The following is a 27779-nucleotide window of genomic DNA, read 5'->3' as shown; positions in this document are numbered from 1 at the left end:
GCTCAATTTGTCCAGGGTACGCGTGTAATAAATGGTCGCTTGCTAGCGTGGTTTCTTCTGTCACGCTCGGACCATGTTCTTCAAAAAGGGAGGGGAGGGAGTGTACGAAGAGGCGACTGGAAAGCGTCTCGTACGATTGTGGAAAAGCAGTCGCAGGATCCTGAGCATGCACAGCTGCAGCGCTCCTGTGGGGAAATGTGTATTTACCCATGTCCTGTCTCTCTCTCTCTCTCTTTGTCTGTCTCGTTCTCTCTGTGTTTGCAGTTCCGCCTGACTGCATCATCGACACGCACAGGTAAGCAATATTTTCCCAGCTTCCCCTACTTTACTCCCCTAAAGCGCTTGTAAAGTGCCACGTGCATGCCATTTTCTCATGGCTGGTCTTCTCTCAGTTTACGCAATTAGTACGGAATTTAATTATTACAACGGAGAGATCGCACCGATGGTTACGGCTGCTATCGCTTGATTTTATTTCATTCATTTTGTTTGGTTCTTGGTGATTGGTTAGTTCCCTACAACACTACGTCCCAAAGTGTTTCATTCCTCCTAACGTTTATTTATTAACAAATGCCACGTCATACCTTTTTATCCGTTTAATTAGTTCCTGTCATCACAGCTATAAATAAAGATGAAGATTTATTTTTATTTTTAGATTTTGGATGAAAGGTGTTTGGTTTATAGATTAGAACTGGATGACTCAAGGCATTTACAAATGTATTTTCAGCTTATGGTTGTTGTTTTTTTTTTTTAAATCGGTTCTTCCTTGCGGATTGAACAGGAAGCGAATAATTTCCCGGGTCCTAAATCCGGATGCAAGAAATGCTTGAGCTGGTTGACACGTTTTCTGTCTCTCTCAGTGTGGATCGTCTTGTTTTGCAGCCTGCACCTCTCTGCGACGAGGAAGAGGAGCGCGGCCGAAGGTGCCCGTGGCACGCCGGTTAACAAGAGGAAGTCTCTGCTGATGAAACCGCGCCACTACAGTCCCAGTGAAGAGGAGGAGGAGGAGGATGAGGAGGAGGAGGAGGACCAGGAGGAGGACCTGGCAACTGCTCAGGACAAAGACGCACCCAGGAACATTGACACTCCAGCAGGTAGACAGATGTCCCGTTGTTTTGTCTGTTTTGATGAACAATTGACGCTGAATTTTAAACTACCATCTGTTGCATTCATATTTTTTCTCCCCTGCCACCTCCTCCTCCTCACTCCCCCTTCCAGTTCTCTGTATATCCTTCCATCCATCCATCCATCCATCCAGACCCCCCCCCCCTAAAAAAAAAAAAAAAAAAAAAAAAAACACCCCACTCCATTAATTTCTGCTCGAAGTCGACGCTGCCGGGGCCGCTGTGTTTGTCTGTCACATCCTCAGATTGAAATTTGGGACAGCTGATCTGTCATGAGATTCCTGGCAAAGCACTTTTTCATTCTGAATCCCTACTCCTCCTCCTCCTCCTCCACGCTCTGCTTCCAAACTGGTGTCCGGACAGAAGAACAGCAGTTGTTGGACTGATAAGACTCGGATCTCTGCTCCACACTGTGTATCCGGATATCTTTTTTGGAATCATGATCACAACCGGGCTATCGCCTGCTCAATTATTCAAAAATAAATAAATAAATAAATAAATAAATAAAATGAATTAAAACAACAACAACAACAACAACAAAAAGTGCTTACATTTTGAGCAAGTGAGGTCCGTTTGAATAATTATGCAAATCCAGAAACTGAGAATAGAAGGCAAGAAATTATATTGTGTCTCATTGATAAAAATAAATAAATAAATAAATAAAAGGAAAGGGATCACACACACACACACACACACACACACACACACACACACACTCAAGCAATGAAAACATTTTTGGCAACGGACTCACGAAAATATGAAAAAGTTGAGATTACATTTCGGAGCATCGTCCCTTTCCCCCGAAACAAAAACATTGCCATTTCCTAATGAAACGAATTATGAACATTTTGGCAACAATGCCCGTACTTTTGCGTGCACATTCGTGCTCCCCTATAATCTGCACTTATTTGGTATATTTTTAACGATGTAACCAAGCAACAAGCGTAATTGTCCCTTTCGAAAGCTTTTGTTAGGCCATCAAACACAGTGCAAATATACATAATTAGGCATAATGCCTATGCCTCATTATTGGACACATGTGGGTCGTTAAATGGACAACGGAATAGTGCTACAAATTGAGCGCTGGAAATGGAATTTGGTTGATTTATTTATTAATTTATTATTATTATTATTTTATTCGTGTGCACGTGTGTGTGTGTGTATTGTTTTCCTTCTTCTTCTTATGGTCCTACAAAATAAATACAAAATATTATTTAATTTCTTTTTTTTTTTTTTAAATCACGTTATATTAATTCATTCATAAAAACGTTGTATTTTCAAAATTTTATATTTTAAAATTTGATACGTAATAAGTGCAAAGAAAATAAAACTTCTAAGATGGAGAGAGCAGAATCTAAATTTCAGGCAAAAAAAAAAAACAGAGGAAGGAAGGGATGGGGGGGGGGGGTTTAGGAGGGTGCGAGTCTTCCATTTGGTGGCGGCATCGTGTGCAAGTGACTTGAGCCAAGCCTCAGATCGCACACTAGCAACGGTAATGGCTATTCTGGAGTACAAACCATTCACCTGTTCCAACACTCCAACCACACTCGCCTTCCAAGCCCCCACCCTGATTCTTTCTCGCTGCCGTGTGTGTGTGTGTGTGTGTGTGCGCGCACACTTTTTGGTGAACACTCGCTCTGTCTCCATCTGGATGGCAGAGTAGGCCTGGATGCCTGCTCTGCTAATTGTAACTTAGCATAACTGGCTAACTTTGCATCTGTGTTGGACAGGCTTGGTTTATCACACCTCTGTCGTGATTCAGACAGGGCCTTAAAAAAAAAAGGGGGGGGGGAGGAGGAGAGGAAGAGAGACGGTTATATTGCCTTAATGGAAATGAAGCACATAAGCGATGTGTATTTAATGAATTGCACATTTCCTTATATTTGATCTAAAGCCTAAAATAAACTCTCGGACGTCGTGCCTCTAGTAAAGACTAGCTCGTCTGGTTTAGTGCCTCGAGCCAGATCAGAGATTCTCACGTTTTTTCACTTGTGGTCCCAAAAAGGCTCAAGCGAGCCTGTCTTACTTGTTTGTGAAAGGTTTTGTGCTTATGACTGGCCAGAAACCATTTCTTTTCGAGTCTACAAAGCATTACCACACGCGACGTTTTGTATGTTCTCCCCGTGCCTTCTCTGCTTTCCTCCCACCTTTAAAATAAATAAATAAATAACGTTAGTAGGAGGACTGGCGACTCTAACTTACCCCTAGGTGCGAATGAGTGTGTGAATGTGTGTGATGTTTGATTAGACCGGCGTCCCAACCAGGGTGTATTCCCGCCTTGCTCCCGGTATTCCCAGGACAGGCTCCGAATCCACATTCACCAGATGAATGGATGATCCTTTAAGGAACCGGATTAAAGGGAAGAAATAGTTTCTCGCTAAAAGGAAGAAAAAAAAAAACCAGACATCTGCTTTATAACTTGTCTACAAGGAATACAATTACAAGAACTGAAACAAAAAAAAAACCCAAAGTATTTATTATATTTTGAATAAAGATTCAGTTTTTATTATTGTTTCCTTTTTTTTTTTTTTTACTTTGTTAGTGGACGAAATGCGCACACTGATTTTATTTCATTTTTCTGATTTTAATCCAAAGACTTTTGTGTTTTTAGTGTTATTAAATCAAAAGTAATTGAGAGTAAAATTATTATTTTGGGGCTTTTTTTGGGAGGGGGTCTTGTTCTTCTAAATCATTCTAAATCATTTCATGTCTTGCCCCGCTAAGCCGGTCCTCATATTTGAAAATTGTTGTCCGTGTCTAATAATCCTCTAAGTCAGTAGACGAAATCTAAGAAACACGGAAATAATCTCGGAGCTGTGTACATCTTAACCGAGACATCTATCTGCAGATTACTTCAGGGAGATTTCAGGAAAGGAAGTTTGAAAAAAAAAAAAAAGAAAGAAGAATAGGTGATATGTTCCGTGTTCGTTTCTTCTACTGCTTTGGAAACGTAAGGCTCCTTGATTACGCAGAGATGATTTTGACCAAGAGTTCGTACTACTGTGTATGTAGTGTGACGTTGGACGTCTTGTGTGTGTGACGTTGTACGTCGTTCTTCTCTTTCGTTTTCAGATGACGACTATGACTGCCTTGACTACAGAGAGAAATCTTACGGCTCGTTGTCGTGGTCTGAACGCACCAGCCTGAGTTCTCCCGAACCTTCCCAGAATGGATGCGATGAGAAATGGCTTGATAAAGACCTTTGTGAGAAAAGCCCAGAAAAAGGTCCCGAGCGAGAGGAATGCGGATGGATTAGTCCTCAGCCTCTGACCGCGCCCGGCGCCACCTGCCCGAGCCCTAACTCCGCTGATGAAGCCCGGCCCGAGAAACACTTTGGATTTCAGCTCCCCATGTATGTAAGTCACGCTGCCAGTGGGTTCCTGATGGATGATTTTGCCTACTCGAGGGAGGTTAGCGACAATGAGGATGAGGCCCAGGTGCCCAAGCTGGACGACCCGTTTGGAGGCTGGGCGCTGGGTGTGGAGCGGGCACGGCTCAACCTGGGCCTCCTGGAGCAGGCCATGCACAGGCAGCTCCTCCATGGTGCCTACAGGGAAATGGACCGCTTCCTGTTGGAACGCGTCAACCAAGAACGGAGACAAATGGACGCTCGTGCTGTCTACCATAACAACAAAGGTAATACTACTGCTAAAACTACTAATACTACTACTATTATTACTACTATTACTCCTTCTACTTCCACTACTATTGTAATACTACTACTACTAGTAGTAATAATAATAATAATAATAATAATAATAATAATAATAATACTGTTACTACTACTACTACTAATAATAATTATAATACTATGCTTAATAATTATTACAATATTATTACCACTAATGGTACTACTACAGTAACTACTACGAATAACAATACTACTACTATTACGAATAATGCTTAAAATACTACTACTGCTAATACTACTATAGTTAATACTACAACTAACAGTGCTACTACTAAAAATAACCATGCTACTACTATGACTAACAATAGTGCTATTACTAAAAGTAATTACAATAATACTACAATGATTATTAACGTTAATACTACTATGAATAACAATTCTGCTACTACTACTACAAATAAATTGTCTATAGCTACTAACACTACTACTAAAACAAATATTATTCATAGTAGGAGTAGAATTATCATTTAAATTACTAATACTAATAATAGGGTGGTCAATTTTAAATACCACATCCCCGAGTTTATTTGTAGTCTTGTTAATTTCTCTGGCCTTCTGGTTGAAAGTAAGATAATTTCACACCGCACAGACTCCAAACTGCATTCTGTCTCTGGATGGTAATGATCTACACTCGTACAGTGCACCTGACTTTATCCTATCCTTTATCCCGTGCGTGGTCTATCTGCAGAAACGACCACCAGGACAGGAACAATGAAGAGGGATATGGGGAAGGACAGAAAGAGTTCAGACCCTGAGGGATAAGCCTAAATATATCGCTTAAATAAACACATTTTGGCAATACGTGGAATCGACTTTGATCAAGAAGACATTTAACCCTGTGTAAAAGTCCAAAATCCCCCTCAAAGTGCCTTCAAGCAATTGAAATAGTTCAACACAACGAATGCTTCAAGTAGTTTCCTGAAATTCAAGTGAAAATTAAACTTATAATGATTTCTCCAGTTTCAAAATTATTCAACCCCCCGAATAGAATCCCTCACAACAGCAATAATATGCAAAACAGGTGTTGTCTCAAGCACACCTGATATAAACTAATCAAGGGCTTCATTAATTGCAGCAGGTGAGCTTGAGCTGGAACACATGAAACACCTGAACTGGCTAGGGGCAGAAAATTACTGAAATACCTGGACGGGGCAGAAAAAGGAAGCTATCAACGTCTACAAGAAGATTTGTGAGAAGGCAGGTTGTGAAAAACCCTCAAGTGACTGTAAAAGACCTGCAGCAAGACTTGGTGGCAACAGGTACTGAGGTTTCAGTGAGCACAGTAAGGCGCGTACTAAACGCAGAAGGTCTCCATGCCAGAACTCCAAGACGTTCACCACTACTGACCCAAAAGCACAAGAAAAGTCGCTCAAAATCATATAAATAATCCACAGAAGTTTTGGGATTCTGTTCTATGGAGCGATGAAACTAAACTTTTGGAACTTTTCGGCACAATGGTCAGCGGTATGTCTGGAGGAAGAAGAAGGAAGAGAGAACACTCTGTCCACAGTCGAGCATGGTGGTGGCTCGGTGATGCTCTGCGGCTGCTTTGCGTCCTCTGGCACTGGAAACCTGCAGCGTGTGGAAGGTGAGATGGAGTCACTGAAGTATCAGGAAATCCTAGGAGAAAACGTCATGCCTTCTGTGAGGAGGCTGAAGCTTGGGCGTCACTGGACCTTCCAACAGGACAATGATCCCAAACATACCTCAAATTCCACCAAGGCTTGGTTACAGAAGTCGTCCTGGAAAATTCTACAGGGCCATCACAGTCACCTGACTTGAACCCCATAGAAAATCTCTGGTGGGATTTGAAGAAGGTGGTTGCAGCACGCAAAACCAAGAATATTACTGAACCGGAGGCCATTGCTCATGAGGAACGGGAGAAGATTCCTCAGGAACGCTGCCAGAAGCTGGTGTCTGGCTCAGAATCTCGTTTGCAGCAGGTCATAACAGCAAAAGGTGCTCTACTAAGTACTATAGATGCTGGCCATGAAGGGGTTGAATAAGTTTGAGACTGGAGAAATCATTATAAGTTGCATTTTCAGTTGAATTTGAGGAAACCACTTGAAGCATTCATTGTGTTGAACTATTTCAATTGCTTTTGTTTTTTGTTCATCGCTAAATTTTAACAATAAACCTGATTTGCAGTGAGGGTTGAATCATTTTGATTGCGACTGTATACACATATACATGCTGAAAATATGAACTATACACTGGATTGCCACTGTGACTATGTGTGTTGTTCCATAGACTCGCTAAGAACAGACAAGAAAGACATCAAATGTCCGACGCCCGGGTGTGACGGGACGGGTCACGTGACCGGATTGTACCCACACCACAGAAGTCTGTCAGGATGTCCCCACAAAGTCCGAGTGCCTCCTGAAAGTGAGTTATTCTGTCTTTAAAAAATAATAATAATAATTTAGGACTTCTTGTCTAAGTGAACCAAATGTCATTAACACAATTTCACTCGAATGACATTATACTCCATGGCTATAAGCTGAGCACGTTGTGATCAAGCTTTATATCAGATCTAACTGCAATGTTATGTTAAATAACAAATTCTGACAATTTTCTACAAGTAAAATTATAGTTATTGTTTATGGTATGGTTAGGGGGGAAACAAAAGAAGCAATTTATACCACAGAACGGTTAATTGAGTTCTCTGTTCTGATTGGCCAGAAGGTGTTGATTAATTTTCTATAACAGCGGAGGTATAAAAGGAGCAGAATAATTTGTTATAGGAATCACAATCAACTTTCGACATCAAACGCTGTTTGATAATATTCTATTTCTGTTGATTCTATTCTTTAAAACAAATTTTTTTAATCAACTCGCTGTGGTCTAAAAGGAATAAAACACTTTTGGCAAATATTCAAGTTCAAGGTGGTAACAGGAGCTCCGCTTCCTCGCACCACCCCATCGCTGATTATTTTCCTAAACAACCATGGTTTTTTCCCCTTCTTCCATTACCTAATATATATACACACACAAAAGCTACCGCTGATTTGAATAATGTGCGTTTACCTGTAGACTGTATTATGTACCATGGTAAATTCGGCCTAGATTTAATCAAGCAGATTTCCAGAAGGCACACAGAACGCGTTTGTCATTTCACAAGTTCTGCTCTGAAGTTTGTCTACTGCTTTTGATTTACTGTGGTATGCAAATCAGCATCATGGTGTGGAAACACTTATTTTTTCAGGCGCTGCCTTGTTTTTTTTTTTTTTTCTCCTTTCCTCTCTTTCTCGCCATTTGAAAGCAACACAAACATTCACCATTAAACGGCGAAGCAACAAAAGGAACAGCAAATGTAATTAAGGGCTTTCCGTATGAAAGCGTGAAGTCGTAGAGCTGCAGCAGTCTTCCGCAAAATCAAAGGACTAGAGCGGATGTAGCGTTTAGAAATAAATGGACAGGCTAGTCCTGCAAACTAAATGAAAAAAAAAAAAAAAAAAACGTGTATAAAAGGGAAAAGTTATTAGGGATACAGGACTCCCTCTCTATCCAACAAGCCAGCGTTAGTTTTTCTCTTTCCTCACAGCTTGTAGTCTGTTTCCTTGTTGATATTTGAAACAGAGATTTATTTCCAGTAGGATGAAGGAAGCAAAAAACAGTAAGTGTGAAGTTTGTCGCTTGTTAATAGGATAAACTATAATCTGTGTCTTTTAGTTCTCATGAAGGAACAGAGTTAATTGACTGAATGCAGTTTTCATTTCCAGTTTAAAAACCGAATCCCGAACTCTACCTAGAATTATAATGTATTCACGGAGTAACCTAACTCCAGCTATCTGTACGTGCACGTGTTCGATAAATACGCTGTCGGGTTCGCGAATCTGATTGGTCAGGTTGAGGCGCTGATTCATTTCCTACGACAGCGGCTCATTCGAATACGTTATTGTTTCTAAACAAATAACATTTGACCAACAAAACCCCCCTGTGTGATATGGTGGAGTTTTCTGTACGGAGGCATTTATTTAACGTTTATGGAAGGAGTCTCCAGTTTCAGTGCTTTGTAACAGTCAGAGGCAAGGTTGTAACTCCTGGGCAGGGGTGTTTACGCTTTACGTGTTTGTTTGTCGGTTTCGGTCATTTTTTCACCTCCTTCAAAAGAGAGTGAGAGAGAGAGAGAGAGAGAGAGAGAGAGAGAGAGGGGCTGGTGAGGGAACAATACCACGCCATTCTTTAATAAATACAAAAATTCTAATTGTTTGCAAATTGCTGTGGTATAAAAGGATTTTTTTCTATTTTCCTTTATTATTTTTTATTCCTTATATGGTAAAGGCACCAGGGTTAAACCTTTATTTTATGGTACTTATAGTGCGTTCAAATCATGTCGGAAAGATCGTATTTACAAGTCGAACAGACATTAGTCGTAATTACGACTCGGGAAACTCATGGTGGAAGAAAACACGGAGGAATGAACGGATGCAGCATCTGTAGTTGACGATAAATGTGTTGAAATTGAACGTTTACTCGTCTCAGTTGTCAGGCTTTTTGTTTACAATAAAACAAGCTAGTTTCCAGCACAAAATAAGATAGCATAGTACAATTACGATATAATGTTTACAGTGGCTTCATAAATTGATTAAAAAAATTTTTTTTCATTTTTAAAAAAGCAAAAACACGTGCATACTTTTTCTTAATTTTCTAGAAGAAAAAAAACACAAAACTTTTTTTGTAATTGATTAAGAGAAGGTACACCACCACCTTGCTCTGACCGAGGTGACTTGAACGCACCTGGCGTCGTAATTACGACTTCCCGACTCGTAAATACGAACGTCCCAGGAGAACTTGAACGTACGGCAGATCCACAATCACAGCCGAGAACAAGGACGGGGTCGAGGACACAGATATCGAGACAGATTCAACATGAGACAACAGGCACGCGTTCGATACGTCATGTAGACAGAGTTATGTTCAAGACATAATGGCATTTAAATAGAGAGCCATGACTCAGGAGTAAAGCGTAGACCTGAAGCTCGTGTCTCAGTGCTCGCAGAACTGAACTGCTCTCGCACTCGTCAGCTTCTCCATCCTTACGCAACAGACCAGGATGGATGGGGCACCATTTTTTCCATGCAAGTTCAGCTCATATCACTGAGCAACTGTGGATTTCCTTTGTTTTTGTTTTTTTAAATCATAAGTTCTACCATGGCTAAAAATGCTTCAGAAAAGCTCGGTCTTGATGTACACGGAGACAACGGCACGGTCACGGAAAGTGCGATGCGCAGAGGAGAGGGCGAGATTATAACAAGTACAAATAACTGGCGGGATGAAAATTAACAATATAACAGGTTTAGTGAGTGCAGTAATGAATTAGCTAGCCTTGCTGGACTATTTTATTGGCTGTAACATCGACCGGTTCAACATTTCACAAATCGAGCGTTCTTATTTGTAATGGATAAATTTGAATTTAATTTACATTCTGTATTTAGTTAATAGTTGGGTTTATTTTAAAGTGGGGTGAGATTAATAACGGGTAGATTTGTTTAAAGTCAGGAAAATTGTGCTTGTGCTAAATAGGAGTCCCTAGAGGTGGTAATGCAAGCCAAATTTTAGTCACGACTGGGAATAGCAGGGGAAAATGTGCTGGCATTATACCAGCAAATTACCTTGATGATAAGTGCCGGTTTGTTATAACGCTCCTGTTCACAGTATGTACTATACGGAACACCAAACAATGTTTGCACCTCTAACCACGCTGCCTCGACCCGAATGCTACAGCAATAAAGAGTTGTATGTTCAAAGAACCTCTATTATGTTGTTTACTTTGGTCGTTCTAGCAAGATATAGAAGCGAAATTATGTTAATGCGAGCTAGCAGAAATTGACATGGCGAACCCGTGCATTGCACCATGCTACCATACAGTACCTGCTGATTGGAATAACCACTGGTTGTGACACTTGGTCTAAATTTCCAGCAGGACCATACCTAATCATTTAGTTAGAAAAAAGTACCAGAAGTAAACAACAAAACGGCTCATCTATAGCATGTCATACCTTCAGTGTCTTTAAGAATGACTTAAAGGATCGAACAAGTAAGAAATAAAACACGTCAGGATGTGCTGTTATATGAAAATAATCAACAATGGCATGTTGATCCAGCCCAAAGCGAACTGGAGTTACTCTTACCACCTCGAAGTTTATTATTAACCTATAACAGTATGTATTGAACTATTTTATTCCTTTTATATCAAAGCAATTTGGCAAAACATTTAGAATATTTGAATAATTAAAGAACAATAAAATAAAGTTTGTTGTTATGTGTAACGTAGAACGTCCACGAAACAAGTTAGTTCCTGTTATCGCTTTTGTTATAGCAACTATAAATGGTCGTTCCCTCGCTCTCTCTTCCGAAAGAACTGGAAAGCACGTCTGTCTGAAGACTTTTGGCACTGGAGACTCCTTCCAAAACTTCTATATAAATCTATATAGACCCTTTTTTATTTAACAATTGTGTCCTTATAAACTGGTTTGCCCTTAACCATCTATCATTTAATTCTGGTTGCTTTTTGCACCGTCAAGCGCCGGCTTTGTTCATATAAACTGACGTGTTTCATTCGTTCCTTAGTTCTAGCCATGCACGAAAATGTGTTGAAGTGCCCAACCCCAGGATGCACTGGAAGAGGTCACGTCAATAGTAACCGCAGCACTCATCGGAGGTATGCAAAAACAAATGATACTCATGTCTTTTTTTCTTTTTAAAGAAATAGATCTGTGGCTATTTGGGAAGCTATAACAGCTCTATGTGATAAATAGTCCTAGTTAGAGTACAGTGGCACACCAACATTAGTAAGTTTAGGGAAATAACTTTTCAGATAATATTTTCCTCATTCACGTTTAATTATCTTACGCCGATGTGTAATGAAAGATGCAGACGTGTGTTAGATGAGATGTGCGCCAAGCAACAAGGGCAGAAGTAACTCCAGTGTGACGCTACTCGATAATTAGCAACTCCTCCATTTTGTTACCTACCAAAAGAGGCTGCAGTCCAGCCCACGTTTTCTATTGGCTCACCAAAACAAGGGCTCATGAATTCTCAGGACGAAATTCAAAAGTCGTTGCGAAGTGAAACGAAGCGCTACCAGAAGCCAATGCACCTCCTTCACGTCCTTTCCTCTTCAGTGAATTGGTTTTTATTTGTGTTTGGTCTGAAGTGTGTCGTTCTAAACAAATGTCTTGCATCACCTTAGTAAGGCGTCATAACTGTAAGCGATGCAGCTAAACAGGAAACGTTGGCATGTCTGAAGATGTTGACACTGTTGGAACTGCAACTTTTGATCAAATGTTAGCCTTTTCCCAAAGCTTACCGTATCCCAGGCCATCGAGCTAGCTCTTTGCCTTCCAGTTATTTTGGTTGGGCTGGCCATACACACACAAACTCACTGGCTTTCTTTTTCCAAAGAAGAATGTGGCGTTGACGTTTTTAGCTTCTGAAGATAAATTACAGAGATATCTCTCTGAATAAACCAAGGTAATCAGAGTGCAAAGACAGTTTGGGTGAAGTGTGCTTAAACGTCTTTTACGGCAGCTTTAAAAGCATCACAAGTCTAAATTTCCATATCGGGATAAATAAATTCACTGTAAATAATGGTTAATATTAAAAACATAGCACGTAGACATTATTAACATTATTATTATTAACAAATTTGGGAGAATTCCGACTGGAGGCTGGGAAATAAAACATGATTGAGTACGACCTGATAACATTTACCGTGTATTAACGTCTTTATAGAAATGAATAGATCCATAAAAGTGTGTTTTATTGCCCTAGCTTGTCCGGCTGCCCGATTGCTGCGGCAGAGAAAGTTTCTAAACCCCAAGATGAGCTGTCCAAGTGTAGACAAACTTCAGACAAGATGGCAAGGTAAGAAAACGCCGAGATAATTATTTGTAGCAACATCAGATCGTGATGTACACCAGAGCGAGGGTAAAGTCCAGACTGCGTGCTTTGTTGCTGCTTTAAAAGCTTCCCTCAAAACATTCAAATTAGTTACCTGAACTAATAATTTGCTTATGGTTGAATAAACGACTGCAGGTTTGTACTTTGCTAACTCACGTGTTCAACACGGGTGCGTTTCTTTCTCTCCGTCCTCTCCAGACCTTTGGTTCAAATGAAGAAGTTTGACTTCGGGCAGCTCGCCTACCAGTTTGCCCATCCTGTGACCGCCTTTCATTCCGGCATAGCCAAAGATATGGACAAGTACAGCAAGGGCCATTTCGACTACGCCAGCTTCGATGCTCAGGTGTTCGGCAAGCAGACCCAGATGGTGTCTGATCAGAACCAGGAGGCCTCGCACCCCCATGACTGTGAGTAAGCAGAAGAACTCACGATGATGGTTATAGTTGTGCGAGTAATAAAACACCTTGGGCAGGTGCGCTGTTTTAGGAAAACGACTGATGTGGTTACTGTTACCACTCCCAGGTTGAACTTCCTTTAACGGGAAATGTTTTACTTCTTTTATAACACAGCGATTGGCCAACGATTACGATTTGACGTATTAAAGAACGACATCCTACTTTTTAATCCAGTCATATCCGCTTATAATGTTGCGGAACGTCCACGAAACCGACTAGTTCCTGTTCTCACTGACATTATAGCGGCTATACTGTTTTTTTTTTTTTTAAAGTTAACAAGACCAAAAAACGTAACTTGAAACCGCAACTATGTCAGAAAACCCCAAAGTAAAGTTACGACTCGACCTCCTTCCGTGTTAAACATTCAACAAACTTCACTATATCAACAATCGGGCATTTTTGAATCCATTGATCTGGAGGGATGTTACTATGCAGACAGCCGGAAGCGCTGTCAGATAATAAAACGAAATCAACACCTTCTGACCAATCAGAATCAATTGCTCAACAGCGCTGTGTTTTAAATATATTTATTATTATAGAGATGAATATTTTTGCGCTGTAACTAAACAAACGGCTTGATAAATAAACATAATCCATCATTCAGCCAAAGGACTGTATTATAGTTCATAATGAATACATTTTTTATTTCTGAACACGTGTTCGTGTGCCGTTCCTGCAGCCTCCCCACAATTCCCCTGTTTCCTGGCAGCCGGTGGTCGTGTGGTGAAACCCGGTGGGCAAAGCCCAAGCCAACCCCAAGCCCCGGGTAGCGTCCTTCAGTCAGGTACGGCGTCCAGCGCCATCCTCAACCTCTCTACCCGTTACCGGGACAACAGCGATGCCCGGCCACTGGCATCGTTCACAAAGGTAATCAAATTAGAGCACTCGCTTGTTGGGGGGTGGGGGAGAGGTATTTAATGTGGCTATTCTGTAGCAACTGTGATTTGTGTATGAAAAAGGTGGGAGAGAACATCAAAAGACACTTTTTTGGCACAGAGAACTGTGTGTCTCTCTGGTGGCAGAACAACAAGAGAGGGTTTTTTTTTCCCCTCTCTTTTTTTATTTCCTCCCCTCCATGCCCTTAAAGCTTTAATGTACACAAAGGAGAATTTGTGTAATCACATCAAAAGGAGTTGGGGAGAATACAATCAGGCTTCTTTCTCGATTACAATTAGAAGGCTTTTTTGTAAAACATGTGGTGAGGCATTTGATTTATACTTTTATGCTAATGCCGGGGTTCTCCTGGCTCCCGTTGGGAAGTGTGCGTGCGGATTTTTTTTTGTTGTCGCCGTCGTCTTCGTCGTTGTTGTTGTCTTTCAGCTGCAGATGGCGGACGATATTTTGCTCTACGGGTTCGGCACTTAGCGTCCCGTTCATTTAGACCAAGCCGGAGGCGAGGAAGAAACCTTGCGAGGAACCAGAATCAAAAGGAAACCTGTTCTCTCTTCTTCTGTGGTAAATTGTGAATAAGAGTCCTGGGATGAGTCTTTCTGATTACAGCAGCAGCCCATGGGTACCAGTACAAAGTACTACAGCATGCAGGGGAGAAGGAATGATCGTAGGAACTGTTTTTTTTTGGGGAGTACAGAGACACAAGTATGAAAAACGTCGTGAAGTTCAGATGAAGTGCAGTCGGGAAATGAATTATAAAATGCATCCTCGGCCGAGTGCAAAAGCGAGTTAAAGCTTGGCATTAAGAGGAACTAGAGGAGGTGTGGTGTGAAATGATTTTAGACACCTACACAGCAAGAGAACGGTGTTCAGTGGGCAGAGAGAGAGAGCGAGAGAGAGCGAGAGAGAGAGAGAGAGCGCGCAGGTACTGTACAAAGCGAGCGCATGAATAAAACAGTGTTAGCTGCTCCGTCATCTGTGGACGTCTGCCTCCAAGTGTCTGTATGCATTTTAAGTACGTCGGCTGGTGGTGTTCCGGGCCAAGTGGATCTTTCTCTCCGTACACTTTCTCTAACCGTGTGCCATTTCAGCGAAGCGCCAGGGCGCGAAGACGTGCGTGTGCTGAATTGCCAGTTTATTAGGTACACCGACTGAATCGCTCATCGACTGCTAATAACCGGCGTTCGTGTTCACTCTATTTACTAAACCAACGCTAATTTGTTGATTCTTTGATCATTTATTAAAGTCTAAAAACTCACCGCATCAACTGACGGCCGCAGAGGAGAGAAAACCTGCCGCGTTAAGCGACGGTGAAGCCGTTTAACTTCCGCAAATGACCCACGAGCGCCGTCTGCAGCTCCCGCCTTGCTCGTTTGTCATAAACAAAAAAAGAAAAGAAAGACATTTTTAACTTTATTAGAAAGAAAAATATTGTTCAACTGTCTCTAAATGAGAAGCGAAAGAAAGAAAGAACAAAGAAATTCTGGATTTTCTTTCAAGGGGTAAACTAGATAGATGATAGATAGACAGACAAACAGATAGAGAGAGGGATCGAGGGACCGACAGATAAAATTTCTGGTTATTTGTTCTAAAAAAGAAAGAGGAGAGTACTGTGAAAAAAAAAGTGGGGTGGGTTAAGATACGATAGATAAGATAGATAGCTAGATAGATAGATAGATATTCTGGCTTTGTTGTAACGGGAGGGCTTAAATAAATAAACAAATAATTTTTGGTTATTCATTGTAAAAACACAGTACAGCTGTTTCTAAAAAGGGAAGCATAGATGGATGGATGGATAGAGCAAAAATAAATAAATACATGCATCCAGGGATGATTTATTATAAATTCCATTTGGTGAAAATCTCATTAGAATTGTACCTTCCTACCGACATTGATTTATTTTTTTTTTAACAAATCTATTTATTTCCCCTTTTTTGATAAACAGATCAAATTCAGACCAGTGTAAAATGTACAAGGTATGAAGAGTGACTCCGCTCTAACCATCGTAACCTGAACATGTGAACGTAGTCGTGCAAATTGTTGCTGGCGTTCACAAGAGACTTCACCACAGTACGAACGATGAAAGGCTAATCCGATCTTTGTAGTGTTTTGTGCACCAGAAACGATCCTTATTTTAGCTTCGACTTATTTCGTGGCGTTCCAGCACTCACCTGTTCACCTGTGACGTGTGCCTCTTTCAGGACTGTGTGATTGAAGTAGATGAGAATGGTACTCTGGACCTGAGCATGAAGAAGAAGAAGGAGAAGACCACGGACCACTCGCCGGTCATGCCCGCGTTAGGAGAAGCCGTGTTCACTCCTCCTGAACCCTCGCTAGGCAAAGTCGGAGGCCTCCAAATTTCCACGGCCTTCTTCCGAGCCGTGTACGAGCAGGAGGGCTGGGACACGCCCCTGAATTTCAGCAAAGCGCCGCTTCAGCAGGACAAAGATGTATGGGGATAATTACGTAGCTTTCTGAATGCATGTCAGATTAGTCTGAGGAAAACTGACAGATCTTTACGTTAAAGTTCCCTCAGCTAACGTTATTTCCTACGTTAGTTAATGTCGTACCACAGCACTGCCGAATTCTCGATTTTGATTGGCCAATAATGGAGTTTTAACATTTATGGGAGGAGTCTCCAGTGTCAGCTCTTTGAAAAACAGTCACAGTTAAAGCTGTAACTTTTCCCACATCTTCAGGACAGAGGAGTTTTGTTTATAACTTTTGTGGATGTGGAGGTAACTATAAATGGATAAGAATAAACGACAAAAATCATTTCAATTGGCAAATAGTTATGGGATAAGAGCAATACTGCACGCCAGGCCATGTTATTAGAAAATAATTGACCTGAGAGTGGTAACAGTAACTCCAGTTCATCACACCACTTCATCGTTGATTATTCTTATTCTTATTATTTTAGACCTACTGTATTGATTGTGTTTTCCAAAAATTGACTCCAAAAATAAACTCTTGTGCAGGATGTGAAGTGATATTGGTAATATGGAGAATTCACAAAACTTTCTAGCACTGACGAACCAAACCAAACCATTCATACAGCCGTCAGTCATCTGTCCGATTCCTCTCCTGACATCTGGCGCCTAAAGACACTTACCTTAAACATGTAATATGGAAGTCGATCCCAAAGCTTTCGGCTTATCATAAATTCTACACGGGATTAAAAGAGAGTTTATGATGGATTTGTATACGGTGTAGCAATCGCTGTCGTACTTAAGCAACATGGCTGGGATCAGAACAGCTGGTGTGCTTACATTACAATACTTTCTAATGTCATTTTCCTTTGGGTAATAATTCCGCATCTTGTAGATGGAGCAGCTGGATAGGATGTCGCTCGAGGATAAAGTCTTTGCCGGAGATGCGAGCATGACCAGCGCCAAGAACAAGATGCTCATACGAGACACCAAGAAAGAACTGATGAGGTACGCACCAAAAACCCACAGAGGGATTTTAAAAAACAGGGACATCTCTCTTAATTTCATAGAAATACAATGGATTTTAAAATAGCTTTTGTATAAAACAGACACACACACAAAAAAAATAATAATATGATCCACCTGATGGCGGGTGTGTACGTACAGGTGGACGTGTTTCACTTTGTAACTCTTGGGTCAAAGTAATGAATAATCAAAATTATGTCAAACTGTGCGTTTTAATATTTAAAAATTCGTATGAAAATTTAAATATTTATATTTTGTTTCATTTTTGAATAATTGAGATTAATTTTTAAATCGTATCATTCCACTTTTCTTTTAAATAAATAAATAAATAAATAAATTCAATCTGATCACCACTAACACATTCTGCATGACAGCTGTCCAACACCTGGTTGTGATGGGAGCGGCCATGTGACAGGAAATTATGCATCGCACAGAAGGTAAGAGTAAATACTCGCTCAAGTGTCAGCAGAAAGAATTTCCTTACACGCCTGGCTTCACTTATTCATTTATAATCACATTTCCTTTTAAAATCAGCTGAATGAAGTTGAATCACCTACAGGAACACGTAATGAGATTCATGTGATTCACCAAATGTGATTCATCCAATTCACCACATGTGAATAAACAATTCATCTAATGCGATTCGTCCGATTTACCTTATGTGATTCAAGCAATTCAACTAATGTGATTCATCCGGTTCACCAAATGTGACTCACCCAATTCACGTAATCTGATTCAAGCAATTCACGTAATGCAGGTCAAATACAACTTATGTGATTCATCCAATTCACCTAAAGTGATTCGAAAGATTCATCTAATGTGATTCAAGTGATTCACATAATGTGATTCAAACGTTTCACCTAATGTGATTCATCTTCCTACATCCTTGTGCTTTTTTCTAGTCTATATTTACAAATTTCCAGCTCTTTTCTTTTTTTAATGCTAAACCTACCTAATTTTATTCCTATTATTAATAATCCCTAATATACATTTGTACATTTAAATTCAGTTTAAAACGTTCCACATTTTATACATATACATTATATATATATATATATATATATATATATATATATACACATATACATATATATATATATATATATATATATATATATATATACACATATACATTATATTATATATATACACACACACACAAAAACGAGTGGTATTTTTTCTCCGTAGTGTATCTGGATGTCCGTTAGCCGACAAGACCCTTAAATCTCTGATGGCTGCTAATGCACAGGAATTGAAGTAAGAGTTGTTTTAACACTAGTTTTAAAACATCATGCTGTAGAATCTGATCAGTTTAAGGTCGTGTGTGTATGATGTACGTGGCATGCTACTGTATCCAATACACTCAACTTGTATCGTAAACAGGTGCCCAACCCCTGGATGTGATGGTTCAGGTCATGTTACAGGAAACTATGCATCCCACAGAAGGTAGGAGAGTTCGTGCGTCCAACACTTCACAGTATATTTGAGTGATCTTCTTTTTTGTTCACCATGCAAATAAACGAATGATGAAATACACGTGTGACATTTTGGGACTGACAAGATCGTGGCCTTGTTTCAGCACGAGAGTGGCGGCTTTAAACGCCTTGATGCAACCAAATAGCTATATCTTCTTCGTGCATGCGTGTGTGTGGCTGAACTTGTCTCAGGTCTGACACGTTATTATTTCTGTGTCTAGTTTGTCAGGCTGTCCTCGTGCCAGGAAGGGCAACCTGAAGCTCACTCCGAGCAAAGACGAGAAGGAGGAGCCAGACGTTAAGTAAGCTTTTCGTCTTGTTTGTAACATTGATGGTTGTTTAGAAACACAACACAACTCAGTTTTTTCTGGCAGAAGAACAGCTATAAATTTTAAATAATTCGGGATTTGCGAGACCGGCACTGGATACAAAAAATACGATAAAGCAATTGTAGTTATTTCCTGCTGAAAAAACAACAACAGAAACCATCACAGAAATTCTAATGGTTTTCACTACAAATGCCATTACAATCCATCAACTGTTAACCATTAAAACCATTACCGGTCCTTAATGGTATCCACTAGACATAACATACCACCATGTCACAGAAGGCAACAAATTACCATTAAAGACCGTACAGTTTCCATTAAAACCAATACATTTCCCATTATAACCATTAAAACCATTACTAATTCTATGTGGGTTTCTATTGTTTTTTTTCCCAGCAGGGTATGCACATTTTACTAGCAGAAACTTTATAAAAATGACACGGTTAAAACTTTCCCATTATGTAGGACATGCGAGTTGCTTTTTTTTTTTAACATAATACCATCAAATATATTAATAAAAGTAATGATAATATATATTTTTAACTGTACATGTAAACTTTAAAATGCTTCTAATAAGAGGCTCTAGTGGAAACGTTATTAAAATTATGTTGTCTGTGTTAATCAGTTTCCAACTACGAACTCCCCAAACGCGACGGCGAAATGGATAACGATCCATCGGCCTTGTTTGTTGTTGTTGTTTATTTTTATGATTTATTTCTTCAAGTTCCGTGTAACATAAAACCATCAAACATGTACGTATTGTAATGTAAATGCCGTTCGTAAAATCCCATTGTTATTCTCCAAATACACATCCCCCACTTCTCAAATGATTGTTGTTGTTTATGGAAAGTTGTGTAATTCTGTAACGTAATACCATGACGCATATTAACGAAAGAGACCGACGCGCTAAATCCAAAGTCTACGTAAACTAGTACACGTACACTACGGAAAGCATCTTACAAAAGTCTCCAGAAGAAGCTTTATTAGAATTACATTCTTAATATATTAATCAACCCGTACTATTACGTACACGTACCCCAAAGTTCACGAGTTTTTTTTTTTCTGTGTGTTTTCACGAGCTATTTTTTTCTGTGTGTAATTCCATAGCGTAAAATAAAACAAAAATCTTTACAAATTATATCCATGAAATTATTTCGTTTGGTTGCTTTCCAATCATATTACTTTTATTTATATATATATATCTTTTATATTTTCTTTCTTTTTATCATAATAATAATAATAATAATAATAATAATAATTATTACTAAAGCAAAAACAAGAGGTTAGGAATTACACCAAAGCAGGGATCTGGTATATTTGTTCACGTACAAAAATATTAATGAAAAAGATTCATGCTTCTTGTTACATCTACATCTGTGCCAGTGTGTTTTTATTTTAATTACAAATGCGAAGGCAAAAGAGCTTAGAAATGACCCCCCCACCCCAACTCCCCCCCACCCCCCACCCCCGGTCTCGGGAACGTGTCAGAGGGAACGAAAGACCGAGGGAGGGATGGAGCGAGCAGACCCGGTGCATCTATAATGTTCCTAGATTATTCTAAATTGGTGGCCATATGGCATGACTCCATTTTCCATTGTGGTGCGTGCGTGTGTGTGTGTGTGTGTGTGTTTTACGTGGTCACTACCTCCTCCGTGTGTAAGAGGTGCACAGGAGTTGCGATTTCCTCTAATTAGAGGCACCGACAACATTTTCCCCCCTGTGCAGCGGCGTGAGCGAGCTATTTGTTCCATCCCAGGTAGCCTTTCACCTATCCCAATATGGGCTATCAGAGAAAGGGCCAGTGACCCAGAAATCATGTGCGGGGGTTTTTTTTCCCCTCCTCCCCGATGCAGGACACACAACAATTATCTGCAATTTGTGTCATTTCATTTCTGACCTGAGGGTGAGAGGCAAAAACTAAATTGGCCGACTCTAGACTTTTAGAGTTTGTGTGCTTGTTGCGAGGTTTTACGTTTAGTTTCAAAGCAACCTTTTAAATAATTTATCCCAGCTTGTTTTGTCTCTCTCGTGCTCTCTCTCTCTCTTTTTTTTTTTACGGATACATTTTAATCAGCATTTCATCGGATTAATCTTCTTAATGGTTTAGAAAAAAAATTATATTCCTACTCAGAGAAGTTCAACGGTATTTATACACGTGTGTGAGAGAGAGAGAGAGAGAGAGAGAGTTACCAAAGGCGATAAATTAAACGTTCAACCATGTATTTTTTCTCCCCCTTTTTCCTCTAGAAGTTGCGTTCCGGCTATTAGTTCTCCGCAGCTTTTTCTTTACACCCCGGTGATGAAATAACAGTGCAAGCAAAGCGCAAAGCCCACTTGAGCTTGGCCTCAACCAGATAATCTACTATAATAAACGTGTCACTGTGCAGTGATTTGGAGTGTAAGGGAACAAAAGAGTATCTGTCTGTGTGCGGCAAGAGGTTTAATTTAAGCGGGGGCAAAAGGTTGGGCCGCATCTGCACGCGCCCCGGCGGGGTGACCCACAAATCAACACACACACAGAAAAAAAGAAGCACACAACGGAGGGCCGCTGCTTTGTTTGGGTCTTGAAATGCAACCTGTCACAGTGACCTCGTTCTACAGCCGATACGCCTGGTCACAGAGCTATTAAACCGTAAACATGGTAAATAAAGATGGAGGATTTAAACACACCATGGCGTGCGCGACACAACAACCGAGTTATTTACAAGCTGGATTATTTATAGTTTGGCTCATTTTTTTTTTATTTAATTAATAAATGCCTTATATGATCATCAAAGAAAACAACACTCAGATGCTCTGGGTCGTTATATTAACTGTGTGTGTGTGTGTGTGTGTGTGTGTGTGTGTGTGTGTGTGTGTGTTTCCATATCTGAGTGCTATGACTCATACATTTTTCTGCATTTTATTTTATCAGCTTGAAATGTGTCAAGTTGAAATGCACTTTTTTTTTTTTTTTTTTTAATTTATAAATCCCATCCAAGACAAATCGCTTTAGAGGGATCATCATACCGGAAAAGGGTTAGTTATATTAAACAGAAAATATCACATACGTCGTTTTTACACAACAATTGTTCGTTATTGTTGTTACTATTATTCATTTCCTCTAAAAACGTCACACCCTAATATGTAATATAGGTTATACACACACACACACACACACACACACACACACACACACACACACACACACACCACTGAAACACATCTATTATTCATTCAACTGGAACTATTCTTTTTAAGAGCATTTTAGGTTATATTTATATTTTCTTCCAGTGTAACCATATACTTTTTTTTTATTTTTTTGCTGCATCCATCTATTGCAAATAGGTGAAGTGGACGTCCCCTAGAATAAAACTACTAGATTCAACAACCCTACTACACAAATGCTAATCTCATCCTTCTGTAATATTTGTCTAATCCTCAATAAACACTTCGGAAGGAATTAATTTAACGTATAGAGATCTACTTGCAAAATGGCTGTCTATCGTCTGAGCAGCACACGCGTGTGTAGGCGGCCCACGGTCCCGGCAAACTGCTTCTGATTTCTTCAGTGTCCTGTGTTTTAGATGCCCTGTAGTGGGCTGTGACGGGCAGGGCCACATCTCGGGGAAATACACCTCCCACCGCAGTGCTGGCAGCTGCCCCGTTGCTGCCAAGCGGCAGAAGGAGCTGAACGGCATGGCCTTCTCCTGGAAAAACTGCAAGCAGGAGCTTCCTCACTGCCCTCTGCCCGGCTGCAACGGTTTGGGCCACGCCAACAACGTGTTTGCCACACACAGGAGGTGAGTGAGGGGGCAACCTCAACCCTGACCATGTATCAATAGCCCTGGTCTTCTGTCACGTTTAACCATTTAGCTCTAATTATTATTATTATTATTATTATTATTATTATTATTATGCATTTCAGAAGACACCACAAGCCTCTGACGGGGTTTTTGTGTCTATTTCTATAAATATTCTTTAATAAATTCAATCAACACCGGATACGACGAGCATTTCAAGTGAAATAAGAAGTAAATCTTGACCTGGAGTTAGTTTACTTTGTCCACCACGTTACTCCTGAGATCACCATTTTGAGTAAAACGCCGCCATCGAAACCATTTCCGTTTTCCAGTTCGGAAAGTTTTAAACGTACACACAACCAGACGCACGGCTGAATAAGGTCACAATCGCTAATTCAGATTTCAAAGTATGAGCAAGTTCGCCATCATACGGTTCAACTGTAGAACCAGGATTAAAAAACAAACACTGGAGTTTAAACTAAGTATGTTATCATCACTATAAAGACAAGAAGCATTTCATTAACAAAAGACAGGAGTTATAATTTCCCTTCGCTTGGGCTTAAAGAAGCATTCTAGGCCACTTTTACGTAGTTTTAGTTTGGTCCGTTTGAACGTTCTCGGCCTCGATGCGGTTCTTTAGGCAGGTAAGAACGCAAACAACACACACACCCAGGTGTGGACCAAAATATCCAGTCCAAGACAGTCTGATTGAGGTGGTCTTGATCCGCTTCCAAGTGAATTCCCTTTCGGTAATTCGAATCTGAATCGACTCGCCTGCAGGAAGTGAATCGAAGATGGCCGAGCCAGTAGACAGAGCTGTAGTGCTGCAGAAGTGATTTTCTCACTTCGTATTTCTAACTAACAAATTTTCCGTTCGTTTGGGTTTTTTTTTTGCTTTTCAGCATGAAACTTGAACGACTCGTATCGGTTTCACTTGGATTCGGACTCGATATATTTATATCGGTGCCGTTTTATCTCTCCAGTTTGTCAGGTTGTCCACTAAACGCTCAGAGCATCAAGAGGAAGCTCTCGGGAGACGAGATGATGACCATCAAACTGAAAACCAGCAGTGGTGTGTAATGTTCTTTACATTATAGTGTGGTTTTTTTTGTATTTGCTTTGCAAGACATCACCGTCCAGGACAGGAATATCTGGATTAGTCGTTTTTCTACATAATAACTGCATCTTAGCTGCTGTAACTTGTGCTAATTGATGATGATTTAATCCCGGCATTTTAACTCACCTTCCTTGTGTGTTGTGGTCGTTTCTCATGTGTGTGTGTGAGACAGGCATCGAGAGTAGTGAGGACATGCAGCATTTGGATCACGAAATCAAGGAGCTCAACGAGTCTAATTTGAAAATAGAGGCCGACATGATGCAGCTTCAGACGCAGGTAAAGCGTAAACAAATACTACCATCACGCATGTAAAACCGTATTCAAAGTCGGTTCATGCTAACCGCTAACGCTCGGTAGCTTTTCAATTGATGTAAATTTGCTGTTTGCCTGAAGAAGCTAAATGTTTCGATCTTCGCTTTAAAGTGCTATTACACGAGACTGAGTCTAATGTTAGAGTACTAATGTTAGCTGTCCACTCTGCTTCTTTCGCTGAGATTCGGAGAAACGAAACTGTTTACTTATTACATTTATAAGTCTTGATCACGGATAGCGTTCTTTTTCCGAATCTGTTGTCAGTTACATGCGTTCAGCTGCACCGTACTAAAGTATCGTTTCTTACACACGTCTCCTGTGTTCATTCATATGTTGAAAGAAAACATGGTGGAATGTAGTGGAAATAAAATGATGTCGCAATTTTCAATCCGTATCGATCCAGATCTCGTCCATGGAGTGCAACCTTAAGACCATTGAAGAAGAGAACAAGATGATCGAGCAGCACAATGACAGCTTGCTGAAGGAGCTGGCGCGGCTCAGCCAAGCCCTCATCAACAGCCTTACTGACATCCAGCTACCGCAAATGGTGAAGAAGACCCCCTCTACGACAACTAGATTAAATTTTATTAAAAATAAATAAACTACAGTGTTAAAAAAAGGGGAAAAAAAAAAAGACTAGCAAATCCATCTAATACTTATCTAATCAACTAGGAACAGGAGTTGAGAAGGAAATTATTGATGCAGCTATTCTAGCAAAACTGCTATTTTGATATAGGTTTCCTCCCCCAGTCCAAAGACACGCGTCGTAGGCTGATTGGCATTTCCAAATTGTCCATACTGTAGTGTGTGAATGTGTGCGATTGTGCCCTGCAATGGGTTGGCACCCCGTCCAAGGTGTCTCCCACCTTGTGCCCTGGGATAGGCTCCAGGCTGTCCATGAAATGGATGGATGGATGGATGGTTGGATGGATGGACTACTGCCACATACTCACTGATTACCTGGAAGATGCTGTTTGCAGAGTTTGTGCCAGGTCAGCACAGGTTCTGAATGACCGGGAATGCTTTAACGCGATTATCCGGTATTTGTATCAGTTACATACAGTACATAATTAGCATTCTGTTTCACCCCTCCTGACTACTAAGGACTGTGATAATAGTCTGTATGACCCCATGTCATGAGGAACGGACCCATCTTCGGACTGACTGGCTGGAAAAGTGCTCGAAGATAAAGATTGCACTTGTGTCCCAAGCAATGTTAAGAATATTAACCCTGTACAAACCTGGACAGGTACAAGGTAATGCCAAAGTGATGTCTAGCGCCCAGTCCAGATCCACTGATTGATTGAATCCCCACTGTCCAAAAGTGCTTACTCTGGAAAGCAAGGAATGCTCGGCAGGTTCGCTTTCATTCAACACTGCCAGATCAGTAGGTTAACATAAGTGGGTGATATGACTTTGGGCAGAAACTTATTGTTCAACCACAAGGTCTCTCCGGAGTCAGCATCCAGAGGCAGGATTATCTAAAACGATCATTGAGTTTTGCTGATGTGATTATTAGCAAAAAGACCCATTTCGGTTGAGCATCCTGAGTGGTTTCATATGGGTATAAACCTCATACAAGATATCATCCAAGGTCCTGCAGTGGGCACCACATACTTGTTCAAAGTAGATGAGAACTTTCTGCTGTCTAGCAGTCCCTATAGGACGGCTAGTACTTCAGAAAGCAGGCACTGGATGCTATAGGCGATGCTCCCATCTTGGAGCACCGTTCTTGGAACGGTTTCCACCTGAGAGCATACAAGTCCCATGTATTAGGGGTTCTTGTGTTTAGGAGCGTCTCTTTGACTGCCAGGTCACAATCCTACACCTGTTCTACACTACAAAAGGGCCAAACCCACAGAGCCGGTTAACCTGTCCGATCATGCCAAATCAATCTGTTCGTTTGAGACAACACATCTATTCACGGAGGAAACTGCCAAGGCATTCCGTCCACTCGGGAGAGCAGCAGAGGAAGTAGAGGCAGATATGTGTACAGTAGACAGTAAAGCACGTTGTGTGTCGGTGCATCCTGACCAAGAGGACTGTTCAGCTCTGTCGGGGAGAACCACACTTGATAGCGAGTCAATTTAACATCAATGAAGAGGTCCACCTGTACCCAACCAAACTTTCCCAATATCCAGCACACCACTTCTGGGTGCAAACAGCATTCTCCAGGGCATATGTGCTGATTCGACAGTTCATACTCATCCATTCCTGGTGTATCCATGTATATACTTTGTGCAGGTCCGGTGATATGAACCAGTCGCCCAGATGTGGCTACAAACATAGCGTCCCTGCACTCCTTGCATGAGGAGTGGAAAGGACAATCAGCTCTTGGTCTTTAAGGTAGACTTTTGCTGAAGACTCAATCAGGTTCTAATTCCAGCACCGTGTCAGCATCAGCACAGGCTACGACGGAACTGGAGACCATTTCTTGAAGATGGTCCATGCCAAGGAAGTGGACACACAACGGTTGGTCATCGGCGGCTTCCAGGCAGCTTAGACACTGGCTACACAAGTGCTAATCCTGCAGCATGGCTTGGTAGTCATTTGGAGCCAAAGCTGCTCCAAGCTGTGGAAACCAGCTAATATGGAGGCAACCCACAAAAGGAGTGTGTGTTGTGGTAGGAAAGAATAACATTCGAATATGCAAACAGAATAAGTCACTGGCCTGCTAGTCTTTGGACAATGGGGATGTGGGGACTAAGGCGTGAACTGCAGAGAGTGGAGAGAGAAAGGGCTTAGCAAGCATGCTCACCCCCTGGCCGCTAGTCAGGAGAGTGCTGCGGGAGGCCCCACTCAGCTAAGATACAAGAAAAAGGCGGAAAACCTAAATCCAATCACTGTGTGGCTTTGTCTTGGTGTGTATGTACACAAGAAGTGTAAGTCTAAGTGTAATCCACTTCAAGATACGCATGGCCACCATGATATTAATACGAGCATAGCCAAATCTTAGCAGTATAAATATCTCAGATTTGCCCCATCACGATATACCATCACACCCGATTTTCATGTTGAAGAAATGATCTTGAATATGGTGATTTTTTTTATTTTACAAACTCCCTCTGCCTTCCAGGGTCCAATCAACGAGCAGAATTTCGAAGCCTACATCAAGACTTTGACGGATATGTACAACAATTCAGAACAGGAGTATTCGCCAGAATGCAAGGCCTTGTTGGACAGCATCAGACAGGCCATTAAGGGAATCCATGTAGAAACCGTCTGCTCGCCGTGATATACTGTATT

General features: G+C 40.8%; 1 protein-coding gene across 1 annotated transcript; it reads left to right on the top strand.

Moving 5' to 3' along the window:
* st18 (ST18 C2H2C-type zinc finger transcription factor) lies at window positions 1-27779 on the top strand. Its single transcript, XM_053638271.1, has 19 exons — window positions 1-295; window positions 880-1091; window positions 4194-4757; window positions 7063-7197; window positions 11386-11476; window positions 12589-12681; window positions 12916-13124; window positions 13813-14039; window positions 16265-16513; window positions 17388-17500; window positions 17893-17955; window positions 18707-18775; window positions 18902-18964; window positions 19215-19295; window positions 22889-23104; window positions 24088-24176; window positions 24394-24497; window positions 24937-25080; window positions 27610-27779. Exons 1-19 carry the CDS (start codon window positions 210-212, stop codon window positions 27766-27768), a joined length of 2967 nt encoding a protein of 988 aa, XP_053494246.1. The 5' UTR covers window positions 1-209; the 3' UTR covers window positions 27769-27779.

This window comes from Ictalurus furcatus, chromosome 1 (genome assembly GCF_023375685.1).
Source record: "Ictalurus furcatus strain D&B chromosome 1, Billie_1.0, whole genome shotgun sequence".
Taxonomy (NCBI): Eukaryota; Metazoa; Chordata; class Actinopteri; order Siluriformes; family Ictaluridae; genus Ictalurus; species Ictalurus furcatus.
The sequence above is the reverse complement of the archived record's forward strand: the minus strand, read 5'-3'. Positions and strand labels throughout refer to the sequence as shown.

What these genes read in the sequence shown, in the direction of transcription:
- st18 (XM_053638271.1), top strand. Translation starts at nt 210, where the DNA reads ATGTCCTGTCTCTCTCTCTCTCTCTTTGTCTGTCTCGTTCTCTCTGTG. An exon ending in AACCGCAGCACTCATCGGAG is followed by an intron (nt 11,477 to 12,588) that starts GTATGCAAAAAC and finishes TTATTGCCCTAG; the next exon opens with CTTGTCCGGCTGCCCGATTG. An exon ending in CACTGGCATCGTTCACAAAG is followed by an intron (nt 14,040 to 16,264) that starts GTAATCAAATTA and finishes TGCCTCTTTCAG; the next exon opens with GACTGTGTGATTGAAGTAGA.